Source organism: Protopterus annectens, chromosome 3.part0, assembly GCF_019279795.1.
Source record: "Protopterus annectens isolate FY-2018-M chromosome 3.part0, PAN1.0, whole genome shotgun sequence".
Taxonomy (NCBI): domain Eukaryota; kingdom Metazoa; phylum Chordata; order Ceratodontiformes; family Protopteridae; genus Protopterus; species Protopterus annectens.
In genome coordinates this window covers 942,180,170-942,194,291 of record NC_056731.1, presented here as the reverse complement: position 1 = coordinate 942,194,291, position 14,122 = coordinate 942,180,170, and the positions used below count along the sequence as shown (strand labels likewise).

Here is a 14,122-nt window from a genome sequence, read left to right as displayed (position 1 = left end):
TTATCTGCTCTGATGAGGCTCACCACTGGTGCCCCACAGGGCTCTCTCTTCTGGGACCAACTCTTTTCAGACTCTTTCAAGTACATGAGTGTACTTGGAATTGTTTGCTTGTTTATTTTATGTGAGCCTGAAACTTGGAGAAGCGGTGGTATTTACAGATATAAAAATGGGAAATTGGTTTTGGAGTACCAGATATGCTGATGCATGCAAAATAGATAGTATGTCTGCTTCAGTAATGCTGAAGTTCTTTGAGATGGTCTGTGTACCTGTTGCAGTAGTAAAGACCTCTCCTTTCATATCTGTAAACCTAGTATTGTGAGACTTTAAGAACATAAATTTGGTTATAGACTGTTGTATATTAGTAGAATCATGTTCTTTATTTACTTTTACATTTCTTAAAAGTGCATACATAGTTTCTGCAGTTTGATGCGGCTGTATGCTGTTGATGACTCACTTCTTCAACATTTGCCTTTTTTACTGCACAAAAGTGTGTACTAAATATTTAATTCCATTGTATTCTCACCTCATGTCAGTAAGAGTTGATATCGTCTTGTTAACTGGCTCTTTCAGAACATCTCTCATCTTGTCATCAGAGTGTACATCTTGCAGATCAGCTGACTTTTAAGTGATTTTATTGTCTGGGTGTCTCTCTTAGCAAGAAAAAGCCAAATCAATATTCTTCCTACATGACAAAATGGGGGCACAATCCTGGATATTAAATCTTTCATGGGTAGTCTTATCAAATGATTCTTTTTTTCTTTTCCACACATTTGAAAAACAGAAAACTTTAACAGCGAGGGCACTTGTCAAGGCTGTGGATGTTGTGGTTCTCAGTTCATAAGTATATATGATGAAGATATGGTGGTAGATATGGAACCAGAGTCTGAAGTCTCAGGAGTTTGTCCCGCCAGTAGTACCAACATTAGTGAAAACGTTACAGTGGTCAAACGGTCAGATTGCCATTAACAATGGAATGTAATTTGTACTTCATTATCTAAAGCAGAGGTTTAGGGTAAACCTTTGATTATGCATAGGGTTGGGGGGGGGGGGGCATGTCTGACAGACCTGACAGTGCAGAGTCTTTGGTCCTCTTCTCAGAAGGCAAAATAAATCCGCCTTAGTTGTTGGCTGTTCTCTTTATCTTCATAGCCTTCAAATCATTTCAACGACTGAATGCCACCTGGGCTGTCACCAGTAATGTGTTACATCAGTCATTGGGGAGGTACCCTTCATGTATTTTATGCAGACTAGCAGTGATAATGGACTAGTCGACCACTGCCTTCCAAGTCAGCAGAACATTGTGGCAGACAGGCTAAGCAGAAAAGTATTGGTCTTCCCATAAGTGGAAACTGGACAGAACTTCCTTATCCTAAGAAATAAATGGGATCATCCAAGAAGGGATCTCTTTACTTCTCATCTGAATTAACAGGTTCTGGTATTTTGCACCAGTTTTTACTCTGAAACATCGATATCTGAAACATCGATATCTGTGCAGTAACAGAAACCTGGTTCAAGGCTCCCGAGACCACCCCAGTACTACCAGGTTATACCTCATACCATGCTTTTCGGCCCCAAAACTTGGACCGAACCATAAAAGGAGGGGGAGTATCAATATTCGTCGAAGATACCCACACCTCCAGGTTGGTGGCACAGCACAAAGCATCAGAGACTATCCATGTGCAACTAACAGTGGGTAAAACCGCCTTCCAGTTTATAGCCTGCTACAGACCACCCTCCCAAACCCAGGAACCCCACTCGGCCTTCCTGAGAATACTGGAAAATATGAAGGTCTCTCCAAACACCATTATATTGGGCGACTTCAACTACCCAAACATAGATTGGGAGCATTACTCTAGCTCCAACACCCTAGCCCAAAGGTTCCTAGAATTTATAAACTCAAATGCTATGGAACAACTTGTTACCACTCCCACAAGAGGGGAAAACATACTGGACCTGATCATCACCAACATGGGAACACTATGCTCCAGACCAGAAGTGTATCCCTCACTGGTAAGATCAGACCATAAACTAATCTCACTGGATATTCACATCCCGACCGCACCCCCTGCCCAGAAAACCACAGTGAAAAACTTCTCTAAAGCAAATTTCACACGACTCAAAACCGAGGCGGAATCCTTCAAAGCCCCCGGGCCTGTGGAAAATACGGCCCAGACCGCAGAATCCTTTATAAACGCATTCTATGAACACTTTCAGGAATGCATGGATCATGCAATCCCAAATAAAACCAAGACCCAATCCTCCAAAGGCAGACATCCTGTCTGGTGGACCCCAGCCATAAACAAACTATACAATAGAAGGAGGAAGCTACTACATGATAGAGCAAAATCCCAAAAGGGGAAGGCATCTCTGATCAGTATTAGCAAAAAACTACGGGCACTCATAAAATCGTCTAAGGCCAGCTTCGAGAGAAAAATTGCACAGGACACTAAGGATAATCACAAGGCTTTCTTTAGTTATGTTAGGAACCTGGGTGGGAATTCCCAGATATGCTCAGAATTAGTCCAAAATGACAAAAAATACACCAAGCCCACAGACATTGCCAACATCCTAGCTGACAGGTTCAGTGCAAACTTCTCCCCCCCCACCAAAAGGGCAAATATCTATCCCAACAGAGTGCTGCCCCCCTGACATCTCAGATGCTCTGGTAAGAGCCGCCCTCTCCAAAGCAAAAAACGTAGCATCAATGGGACCAGATGGTGTCCCGGGCTGTGTCCTACATGAACTCCAAGAAGAGCTAAACCCAAACATAAAACTTCTGTTCAATCTTAGCCTTACTACAGGATATGTACCCAAAGAGTGGCGTACAGCAACAGTGGTCCCTCTCCACAAAGGTGGTGCCTCAACAGATCCTGGAAACTATCGCCCCATAAGCCTGACTAGCTTGGTCTGCAAAGCTATGGAAAGGATCATTATGGACCTCATAAATAAAGATATTGGGGACCTACAGACACTGGATCCTACCCAGTTTGGCTTTGTTAAGGGCAGATCCTGCCTCTTAAACCTGGTTGATTTCTTTGAAACAGTCACCAAGGCCATTGACGAGGGGAAGGTGGTCCACACAGCCTACCTGGACCTCGCAAAAGCCTTCGATACAATACCCCACTCGGGCATTATAGATAAGCTCACCAGCTTAAATATAAACCCCTATGTCACTAGATGGGTTGCAAACTGGCTCAAGGACAGAACCCACATGGTTAGAATTGCTGGAGCCATGTCAGACTCCAAACCAGTTACAAGTGGCGTCCCACAAGGCTCAGTTCTGGGACCTCTCTTGTTCGGTATATATTTCTCGGCGGTACAGGCCAACACGGAAGGACTGTGGCTGACCAAGTTCGCAGATGACTGCAAACTAGGCGCCATAATCAACTCTCCAGCCGACACAAGCATCCTCCAAAAGGGCCTCATACAAACAGACAACTGGTGCCAGAGCCATGGCCTCAAGCTAAATGCCAAAAAGTATATAGTCATCCCCTTTGGCAAAAACAAAGTTCCCACAAATTACCACATAGGTGGTAATCCATTAAGTACAGAAGAAGTCATTAGGGACCTGGGGACCCAAGTTGATAGCAATCTCTCATTTGACAACCACGTGGCCAAAGTGGTTAGAAAAACATTTTATATAGCCCACCTAATCATGAAGGGATTCACATCTAGATCAGGGGAGGTCATCGTGCCTCTTTACTCATCCCTCTTCAGGCCCATAATTGAGTACAATGCCCCTTTTGGGATGTACCTTACCAGACACCTGCAGCAACTGGAAAGACCCCAAAAGTACCTCACCAAGAGGATCAAAGGGCTCAAACGGATGCCATATGCTGCCCGGTTAAAGAAACTCCAGCTCTACTCAGTGGCATACCACCTGCTCAGAGGCGATCTGTGCCTGACGTATAAAGCCATGTCCAACCCAGAATTAATGGACATGCTGCACCTCAGAAAATCCAAATCCCATCAAGCTACACGCTCGAGAGACTTGAACCTCAGCACTGAAATAAATAGGACATGCTGGAGGGACAGATTCATAACCCAGAGGCTCCCTTCACTCTGGAATAAAATCCCAGTCCAAGTTAGGCAGAGTCCCACATTGACTCTCTTCAAGAGGAATCTTGATGAGTGGATGGGAGATCGTAGGTTTATCACGGCTATCACTTCTGTGTCACTGTTAGACAGAGGCACAGTATACTAACCTCAAAAAAAGGCATAGCAAAATTAATTTAAAATGGGTGGCGAAAGCCAAACACACTCTGGCTAGGCTTATAAATGCCCTAGGGCAGATAGCCTAGTATGAACCTATGAACCTATGAACCAGGCTTGGGTGACAAACAGTTTTTCATTATTTGGAGTCGAGAATTGTTGTATGCCCATTTTCAAATACTCTGATTCTGAAACTATTGCTAAAGGTAAGAAAAAAATGTCTTAATTCTTATAGTTCCTTGTTGGCCAAGAGAGCTGCGCCCTTCTCTCACAGATGTTATTTTCTTTGTCAGTATGTACACTGTTAACCAAACAGGAAAGCCAATCCATCCAGCCATCAAGTATCTCCATTTGACAGCATGGAGGATGTCTGGTAGATACCAAGCTTTTCTGTCCAAACATATTTATTTAATGTCTGTCCAAAAATAAGCTAAAAAGGCTTTTTATCAGAAACTGCAGCTTTCTAACTGGCCACATTGCAGTTTTGGTGTAAATATTAAAGTAATACAGCATTAAGTTCAGTACCTTAAATCTTACAGCCAGTATAGTACTGGATTGGCATGTTATTACATTCAGTTTTGTCTGACATCACTGTTGGTGTACCTGAAAAATCATTCTATATATTTTCAAGTTACTGTAACGCAGATCTTGAAGAGTGACATTCGGCTGAGGCTACCAAGATGCTCTCTATGTCCTGCATGTGACAGAAAGTCTAACACTGCACCTTTTTCAGTGTCTTTTCAGCAGACATCAAGTATCTTTTTCAGGAAAGCAGGGTCTTTTTTATAGCATATAACTCCGGTGGAAGGCTTTTTAATGCTAGTCGGTGTGCAAAGATCACTACATGTTTTTTTTTTCTGTTAGGATAGGCTTCCTGTGAGACCAAATCCTTCTTTTATACAGTAAGTGGTGTGTGAAATTTTGAACTAATGTGCCCAGATTGCCAGTTTTTCATGTTATACACCAGGGACGTGCAGAGACAATTCTGATCTTGCAATAAAAAGAATAAGCCCCTTAGAAGCTGTATGTTGTATAAAAGGAAAGCAGAGTTGTCCTGCTACTAAAAACACTTTTCCAGTGGTTGGATAACTATCTTGTTTGATAGGGAGATAAGGGCTTACTCCACAAAGTATGCAACTGCCACTGCAGTCTTCTTCAGTTATGTATCTTCCAATTTTTTTTTTTTGCGAGGCTGCTACTTGGACATCATTCACACATTCCTTAAACATTACAGAGTGGATGTCTGATATAGCAGTAGAGCAAGGTTTGCTTTGGTTATCCTGTAGGGCATGTTTTAGGCCAAAAATCCATTTTTGGAGCTGAAGATCCAGTGCTTGGTACCTTCCCAGTAATACAAATTTGTTCAGCGTATGATAGATATAGTACACTTGTGTGATCATAATAGGATCTGGGATTGGCCATTCCATCTTCATTACCTAGAGGAGTAAGAAGGGCTGGCAGTTCAACCCTCCTTACCCATGATGCTGTCTCAAGAAGGACCCTTCTTCACATCTCTTTTGCCAGGCATAAATGTTGGTCACAGATTTGCAATGGCCCCTGGCTACAACTATTTTTAGCATTGCATTTTATATCACATTTAGTCAAATCGTCAGCAGTTTTTGCTTTCTTCTGCTTGTTTTGTCCATTTGAAGTCAGTGCATTCCTTTCAGAGATAATTTTCTTCAATAATTAACTCTATCCCACCCTCTTGGCTTCATGCCATTTACTCGTTGAATTGTGGTGATTTGCTGGTTTTCTTTTTCTAGTTGTCAAAGCATCAGCAGTTTTCTTTGTGAGAGGACTTGTCAGCAATTGTTTCTGTGTTTGTGCTCTGATTTGCATTTTCTAATGCTGCTCTTAAGTTCGTTGCTGGCAGGTTTGTTTGCTGCTGAGGTAAGGGGTTGGGGATTTCTTAGAACTTTTCATTATTTTCCTTATTTTTATGTACCGTTTTTATTAATATGGGAGTTCCATCAGAGAGCATTAGCCCTACATTTACCATTATATTTAGGGCAGTTGGGTACTGACTTTTTTATGCAGCTGTTTAGGTGCTGCTAAAAGTTGGAGGTTTATGCAGCATCCCTTTCAGCCAAGTCCATTTGCAGGGCATTTTGGGGAATTACTACTACAGTTTGAAGAATGTTTGCCCTGGTGAAGTCCCTAAATGTGAACTCATTTGGTGGTGTGGTAGTTCCAGTTGGCCTGACAACGTTGACTGACTTGTGGTCAGGTTTAACCAGGAATGATAAAATATGGGTTTGTATACCAGATGGGTAGAGTTACTAGAACCTCTAGTGGGTAGTTTAATAATTTGCTCCAGTGCATTGGATTAACAGTGTGTGATACCTGAGCATTTCCATTTTAGAGGTGTAAGTATGCCAGTTAATGTTTGGATAATTGAAGTCCCCCAGCAAGAAAATATTTGGTTTTATATTTAACCCCTCAGTGGTGTTAAGATAATTTTCCTGATCTTTGGATGACATTGATAGTGATCTGTAGCTAGCACTGAGCTAGTAGTTGGATTTGTTAATGGTGATTTGGATCCAAGTATTTTGTGTTGAAGTTGTGGGTAATTTCATATGAGATTATGGTATTTCTGAAAAAGCGAGATAATCATCTCAGTTTCCCAAAGGCCTGAAGGTACAGTAGGCACTAAACCCTGGTGTAGAAGTCTGGTGCTTTTTGTATATAGTTGAGTTCTTTTTCTGTATAGTTGGCACCGTATTGATTGCAGACTTTTTGGGGTTGCTGGTTTGTTTTATTATATTGCAAAAGTAAGCCCATAGTATGTTGTTGTGTTTCAGTCTTATATTCCTTAGCTGAATTGTGGTAGGCTTTTTTTTCTTTAGCATTTTTATTGATTTAGATTGGTTACTGTAGCTGTTTAGTGCTCCATTTAGATTTTCTCACACAGCTTTTTTTCAATAAAAGAATAAAGTACATACTGCAGTCTTCTTACAGCTGCTCTAACTTCTGTGGACTGAGGCTGCAGCAACAGGTGCCTGAAGGATGTCAGGTGCTGAAACAGAGCATGATGGGGAGCTGATATCTGCTTTTAGCTAATACTCTAGTCACATATGACTTTTTCCACCTGTAAGCCTACTAGTGTAACATTTACTGTTACAATGGTGATACTTATGCAATTGTACTTTTCTGCTCATTATTCAGAAAAGAACTTTTCATTTCCTTGTATATTTTTTAAATCAAAAATTACTGTAATTCTAATATTTATCTGCAATGCATTTTTAAGTAACATTTATCTAATTTATTTCAGAGTTCAGATGGAAAGATTTCAATATACTGTTGCAGTATTTATGATGTTTCAAGGTAGGACATCTTGATTTTGCTACAGTTACTTATCTGCCTGTCAGAATGTTTTTATTCTGGTATTAATTTTGAATGTTTTGGATTTTTTCCTATGGAAGTATCTTAATTATGAATATAAGTGGGCAGTGGAACCTCAGAATGGAAGCACTCCTTTTTATAACCTGTGACCGTAATCTTTTTTTCTACCTTACTCTTGATAAAGACTTAAAAAGTGGTCTGTACAGAACCACATTAATTGCATTCCATTACTCCCTGTCCAAATCACTGTAGAACATTAGGCATCCCATTTCTTATTCTCCCTCCATAGATGCAAAACTCCAAAGTACCCTTAATTCTGGACATAAACCGTATGTGCCTCTGAATTCATGGATTGAAGCAAGGCTGTGGTGTGTAGGCATTCCTTCTGTCACCAAAGGCCAAGTTAGGGATGCACAAATCCAAGTAAATTTGTTACTGGAACAGGGCTCCATATAACCAGTCTCCCCAAGAGAAATAGGAATAGGGTACTTACATGTCTGTTCTTAGTATCAAGAAAAAGAGGGTGTCAGAGACCAAGCCTAGATTTCTCAAGGTTAAACCAGTAACTGGTGGTCACTAAATTCTAAATGCTAATGCTTCGAAAGGTCCTGCCTATGCTTTTCCCACTGGCTTATATGGTTACCATAGATCTCAGGGAGTGTTACCTACATATTCCCATATGAAAGGATCAGAGGAGGTATCTCAAGTTTGAGAGCTGGTGCCGACCATTTTCGGTTTTGTGCATTGCTGTTTGGTATGTTTACTGTTACCAGAGTGCTCACAAAATATCTGCCTCCAGTAGCAGCTTTTTGTAGAACAAGAGGTGTGCAGATCTACCCTTACCTTTATGATTGCCTAATCCAAATGAAGTCATTGATGGAGCTGAAAGACTGTCTTCACCTGACCATGGCCTGCCTCTCAAACTTGAGATTCTCTTGAAACATAAAGAAATTCAGTATTAACCCCCACAAAACAGATTGTTTTTCTTAGGAGCTCTGCTAGACATGAAAAAACAAATTGCCTTTCTCCCCATTGAAAAGATAATTTTCTGACTTCAAATCACTAACTCATTATGAATCAGTGATGACCAGAGAGATCTCGGAGCTCTGGGACATACGAGGAAAACATAATGGTTCCTCAAAAATGTATGGTGCAGGTACAAAAACACCCTCTAGGCTTCAAGATAAAGCTTCTTCCAGGCCTGAATAAAGAGCTGATATAGTAGATAGAAACCTGCTTTCAAAAAAGGGGGCAGCTTTTCAGTGTCAGAAAACCAAATTATGACCTCAGATGCTTCAGACACAGCTTGGGGCACCCACTCAGGTTGTCTTCAAGTACAAGGCAAGTTGGAAGCAGCCTTATTCCAAACATACATCAACAAAATAAAATGATGCCAGTGTACAATGACATGATGGAATTCAAAAAGTTGCAGTAACCAGGCATCCTTTTATTAGAAATAGACAACATGGTGATATGGTACATAGAGAGAGGTACCCACTCCTACCTACCTTGCTGTGGGAGGCAGCACAGGAGATGGGTTTAGGAAAAAACAATGATCTGTCCATCCGAGCAGGTCTGTTACAGACTCCCTACGAGTGGATGCTAAAAAGCACATCTTCACAGAAGAGTGGAGTATGTTAGAAGTAGACCTTTTTCTTCCAGAGAAAACAGGCAGTCCCTTCCTAGGACCTCAGTTTTGTATTGGAGAAACTGAAACTCCCAACGAGCTATTACTGCAACAGTGAAACATGAGCATAACCCACCTGTACTGACCCCAGAAGGGCTAGGGTAAAAGATGCCTATAGGGTAATTTAGATAGGGAGGGAACCTAAGGGAGGAATGGATATAGGGAGCCCATCCAACCATTAAGAATGACAGAGAGGAAGGAGGGAGGGAAAAGGCTACTGCAACAGTGAGAACACCTGGAGAGTGGGGTTCTAGTCCTGTGAGGGCAAGAAAGACGTGAGGAAAGACTGACAGCTGACAACCTTGTATCCTGATGTGCTGATGTCATAGGAGAGTGTGTCTGCCAGGCCTGGAGGAGTGGATAAAATCTTCGGTATTCAGGCTGGCCAAGGGCTTCCATAGGAGGAAGCCCTATTACTTGTTAATGCAACATTGAGGACACTCAAGCATCTACATTTATAGTAAGTAGACACAAGCTTACTCTTCTGTCACTGGGAGTTATTATTATGAAATTCTTGTATTTAAATAAAATGTCAGTGCCTCCTGCTCTGCTGTCAGCACAAAAAAAGCTGCAACATTTTAAGAATTGCACCTAGCCATGACAGTGAGAGAACACCTCCATGGTCTGTCAGCATCACCCTGTATCGTACCAGCTGTCATTAGTACACATAGTACTGTCTAACTCCATGATGCTATAGAATCTGCTTCAGCCCCAGCCATGTGCTTCCTGGAAAGGCATGCTGTACCATCTTGGACATTGCTTTCCCCTGAAAGACACACGCTGTGTTATGAGGAGTGGCAGTGTAATACTCGCTCTGCTGATGGACTTTCTCCATCATAATCTATACCTCTTTGACTTGTAGTAGCATTCATTAGTGTGCTCTACAGTTGTTGTGTATCGAGATGCGAAAATCTACACTGACTCTTTCATCAATACCATGTACCTGCTCCACAGTTTTAACAGGACTGTTTGAGTACTGCTGCTGTTCAAAAAGCAGAATTATACCACTGCACGGTTGTAGGGGTATGTGCATGCTAGTTACGTTACTGCATATTGCATGCTCTTAGCATAATGTTTTCTGAGTTTGGTAACATTTGTATGTATGTGGTCTAACTTGGGATGTTTCAGTCTTATGGTTCCTGCTAATATCAAGAGTATGATTTATGGGACTGTGCATTACCTGAAATCATCTACTCAACATCCAGCCTTTCATTACATGAACTAATAACAGTAACAAAAGTGCCTAGGTAAGTACTAGGCTAGCTGCCCTTGTGGACCAATTTAAGCTTTTGGTTTCTTTTGGTGCTTGAATTAACCTCTCATTTGGTGTTAGACTGGCTTTTCCCATTCCAAGGTTAATAATTACATATTATCTTTAGCGAGAATAACTGGGATCATACCATATATAACTTGAGGGGACCCATGCATGGGATAAAGCATTTAGGAGCTACCTCTGTCCATTAGTAGTACAGGGGGCAGCCCTGGGGCAAATCTTCTATTATCCATCCACAGATCAAAGTTGTACATGAATGTGGACAGGACTGAGCTTTGTTTTATATGGATAGGGATTCTGTTTAAGAGCAGTGGCATCCTTTGAGAGATATACCTGTCCCCCCAAACTGTTCTGCTGATGTCGCAGAGAAAGTATAGATCCCTGACTATTTCCTATGCCATTTGACTTGCTAATGTGGAGTAGATCCATCAGTACTGAATCGGAATATGCCTTGTACACGAGACACAGGTCATCTCTTAGCAGTCAGTCAGATACCAAAATATAGTGACATGACTTTTGAGTTGGTCTATGTAGGACATGTTGTTTAGGCCCTGTATCCTTTTTAGTAAGGTATTTCTGTGGACATTCCAGTTGTTGCATGTGTCTGAACAGATACATGCCAAAGGGGGGGAATTATACTCAGGGATACAGTGTGACAACTCTAGATCTTGTTGTAATCCTTTTGTTTATACATTGTGCAATTTAAAAGGACAGGGCTTTCTTACAATAGTGAACACATGTTGGTCAAAAGTTAGGTCACTGTTCATATAAGTTCCTAAATCCCAAACAACTGGGTCAACTCTTTTGACATTGCGGTAATTCACTGGGGTAGATGACTTCCCAAAGGGTACAGTAATTTTTTGGTATTTAGTTTCAGTCTGTGATGCACCAGTTATTTGTGTGGGACAAACCCTCCTGCAGGATGGCCAAGATGTCTTTCCATCTCACTGTTGTAATATTCATCACCTCTGTGTTCTCCTGTCAAGGATAGCCCAATGTCCGTCCAGTGTACCAAAGCCTTTGTTATGCAGAGAGCGTCGTACATCAGACGTATGTTCCCCATGCAGGCATAGGGCATAAAGGTGATGTACGTATGCTCCCAACTCCGAACTTCATTGGCACCAGTCCAAACGCTGTTGTCATATGTCAGTCTGAACATCCTTCACTGTGCAGGTTTTACCAAGCCTGCAATTTTCAGATAAGTGTCCCACTGGGGTTCTTTTTCTTTTCGTTTAATTGTTTACTGGGTTACATGTCATCCAAGAAAGAGAAATGTCAGTGTGGGAGGCAGATTCCCCATAAAGCCTGTCATGATAGATGCCCATTTTGCTTAAGTGCATCGCACAAGCACACGCAGTGTTCCAACTGTCAGGCTTTTGTTTCCAAGACTTTGCATAATCACTTTTCTTCCCTTTGCATTTAATTTGAGAACCAGTGGCTCAAGCTTTTGGCCCAAGGTACCACAGCAGAATCCACTCACCCTGAGGTACAACAGCTGCTTAAGAAGAAGATCAGGAAGTGTAGCTGTTTAAAACATTCTTTAGAGTCTCCTTGCTGATTTTCTGTTGTTTTAAATGTTTTTAGTGTCTCACTGCTATTTTTCTGCTGTGTTAAACATTCTGTAGTGGTTCCCGCCAAAACTAGGGTAGCTAGGAGCTGTAGCATAGTCCAGATACAGATTTGCTGCATCTAGGTCTGTTTGTAGTGGCAGTTTCTTCTGAGCATATTTTTCCGACCATCTTAGATTAGAAAGGGTCTTTCTGCACTATAGATAGAGGATTGTGCTGATTGGAACCTGTCTGGTGAAGGTTGGTTGGTCTAGGGCTTGGGGCAAGCGTCCTCATTGGTCCTTTTGAACCTTTTTTAAAGCTTTTTTCAAGTTTTTAGCTTGTGGTATTTAAGCTCTGCATTTGAGCAGAATTTCTGCTTGTTTGGACATAGCATACTGCCATGCAATTGTTTGCCATACACGGACAAGTTAATTCAGCAGTTTTTCCCTTAGACACACCTGTAGCACATTAGTGTAGCCCTCATCCTTAGTACTTTCCCAGTCAAAGAAATACTGCTAGTGAGCTAAAGCCTAATAAACTACCAAAAAAAAACTAGGCAGAAATATCCATCCACTGAGCTCTTTGATCGATCCTGAAAAGCCCCTCTTAGAGATCACAGTCTTCAGCCTAGAATTATAGATGGTTGGACCACCCTTGTTTCTTCTGCTAACCTTGTTGACTTGGGTCTCCTGAGTAATTGCCTCATTTATTTATTTTATTTATTTATTTGCAGTTGTTTAACCAGGATAGTCCATTGGGCCTAATGAACCCATTTTCAATGGAGTCCTGGGGAGAAAAGCTCCTAAATACATATTACACAAAGATTAATATACACACAGATTGCATGTAGATTACAGAGGTAAACAAACTATGCTTAATATACTCTTAAAAGCTCCTAAATACATGTTACACAAAGATTAATATACACACATAGATTGCATGAAGATTACAGAGGTAAACAAACTAAGCTTAATATACACACACAGACTGCAGGTTCATTACAGAGGTAAACAGACTGATCAAAAGTATTTCAGTCAAAGGAAATGATATCAAAAACATTTTTTTTTCCAGTTGGAATGAGGATAGGTAGTTAGATGGAGTAGGGTCAGGAGTTACTAGGTACTAGAGGCAGGCAAGAATTTGTTATCTGGAATTTGAGAAATGTACACTGACAACCTTCTACTAATCACTCACTCTAGTATAGAGTGTGAGAGATGTTTCTACACCAAGAATCTTGAATCCATGCTCTCTCGCTCTCAAAACAGTCACATAGAAGAGGTTGTCAACCCACACTACACATGGACATAGTGCCACTACTTCTACACATAGTATGCATCTAACACAAAAATCAACATACGTGGAGGCTCTTTCAAAAAAATGTACCAAAACACCACAGACCTCCAAAACAGAAGACTGCCACAACTAACACAGTTCCCACAGCACCCATGACACATAGCAACACCAGTGTATCACCTACCAAGCTCGTAAGGCATAACACAAAAAACAAATTTTCTAGTCATTGGAGACTCAGTAGTGAGACACACAGATGTCCTACTCCCCATGTTGGACAAGAACGTCACAGTCAGCTGCCTGTCCAGTGCCAAGATTCATCAGATCATGCATGCACTCGGGTCTCTCAGCAACAAATACTATTATAACTCTGCCATAGTTCATGTTGGAATGAACAACCTGAGACATACCTCACTGGACTGTATGAAGAGAGACATGATTGAGCTGCCTGAGTATGTGTTGCAGGCAGGTATGTCCTTAACCTTGAGCAGCATACTACCTAACCTAGAATGATGCCAAAGCAGAAACAAAAATGACCAATTTCAATAATTGGCTTAGTTTTTGGTGTCATTCAAAAGGAATCCAGTTCCTGTCAGCCTGGGAAGCCATATTCGATAAACCTCGCTGCCTTGCCAGAGATGATTTGCACCTGGCACCTCTAGGCTTTCAGCTGCTGGCAAAGACTCTTGCCTCCCCCATAGTGCCTTTTTAAGCAAGGTCTCGAAAACAAACTTACAGAAGTGAAATTTGTCAGTCATAAAAAAA

General features: G+C 41.4%; 1 protein-coding gene across 5 annotated transcripts in view; it reads left to right on the top strand.

The window, feature by feature from the left end:
- Positions 1-14,122, top strand: part of TPMT (thiopurine S-methyltransferase) — an 857,398-nt gene that overhangs the window by 406,918 nt on the left and 436,358 nt on the right. For all 5 annotated transcript variants that reach the window (XM_044065272.1, XM_044065269.1, XM_044065268.1 and 2 more), the window contains exon 5: positions 7,487-7,539. In XM_044065272.1, the coding sequence (XP_043921207.1) occupies positions 7,487-7,539 (53 nt within the window). The remainder of the gene's footprint in view (positions 1-7,486; positions 7,540-14,122) is intronic.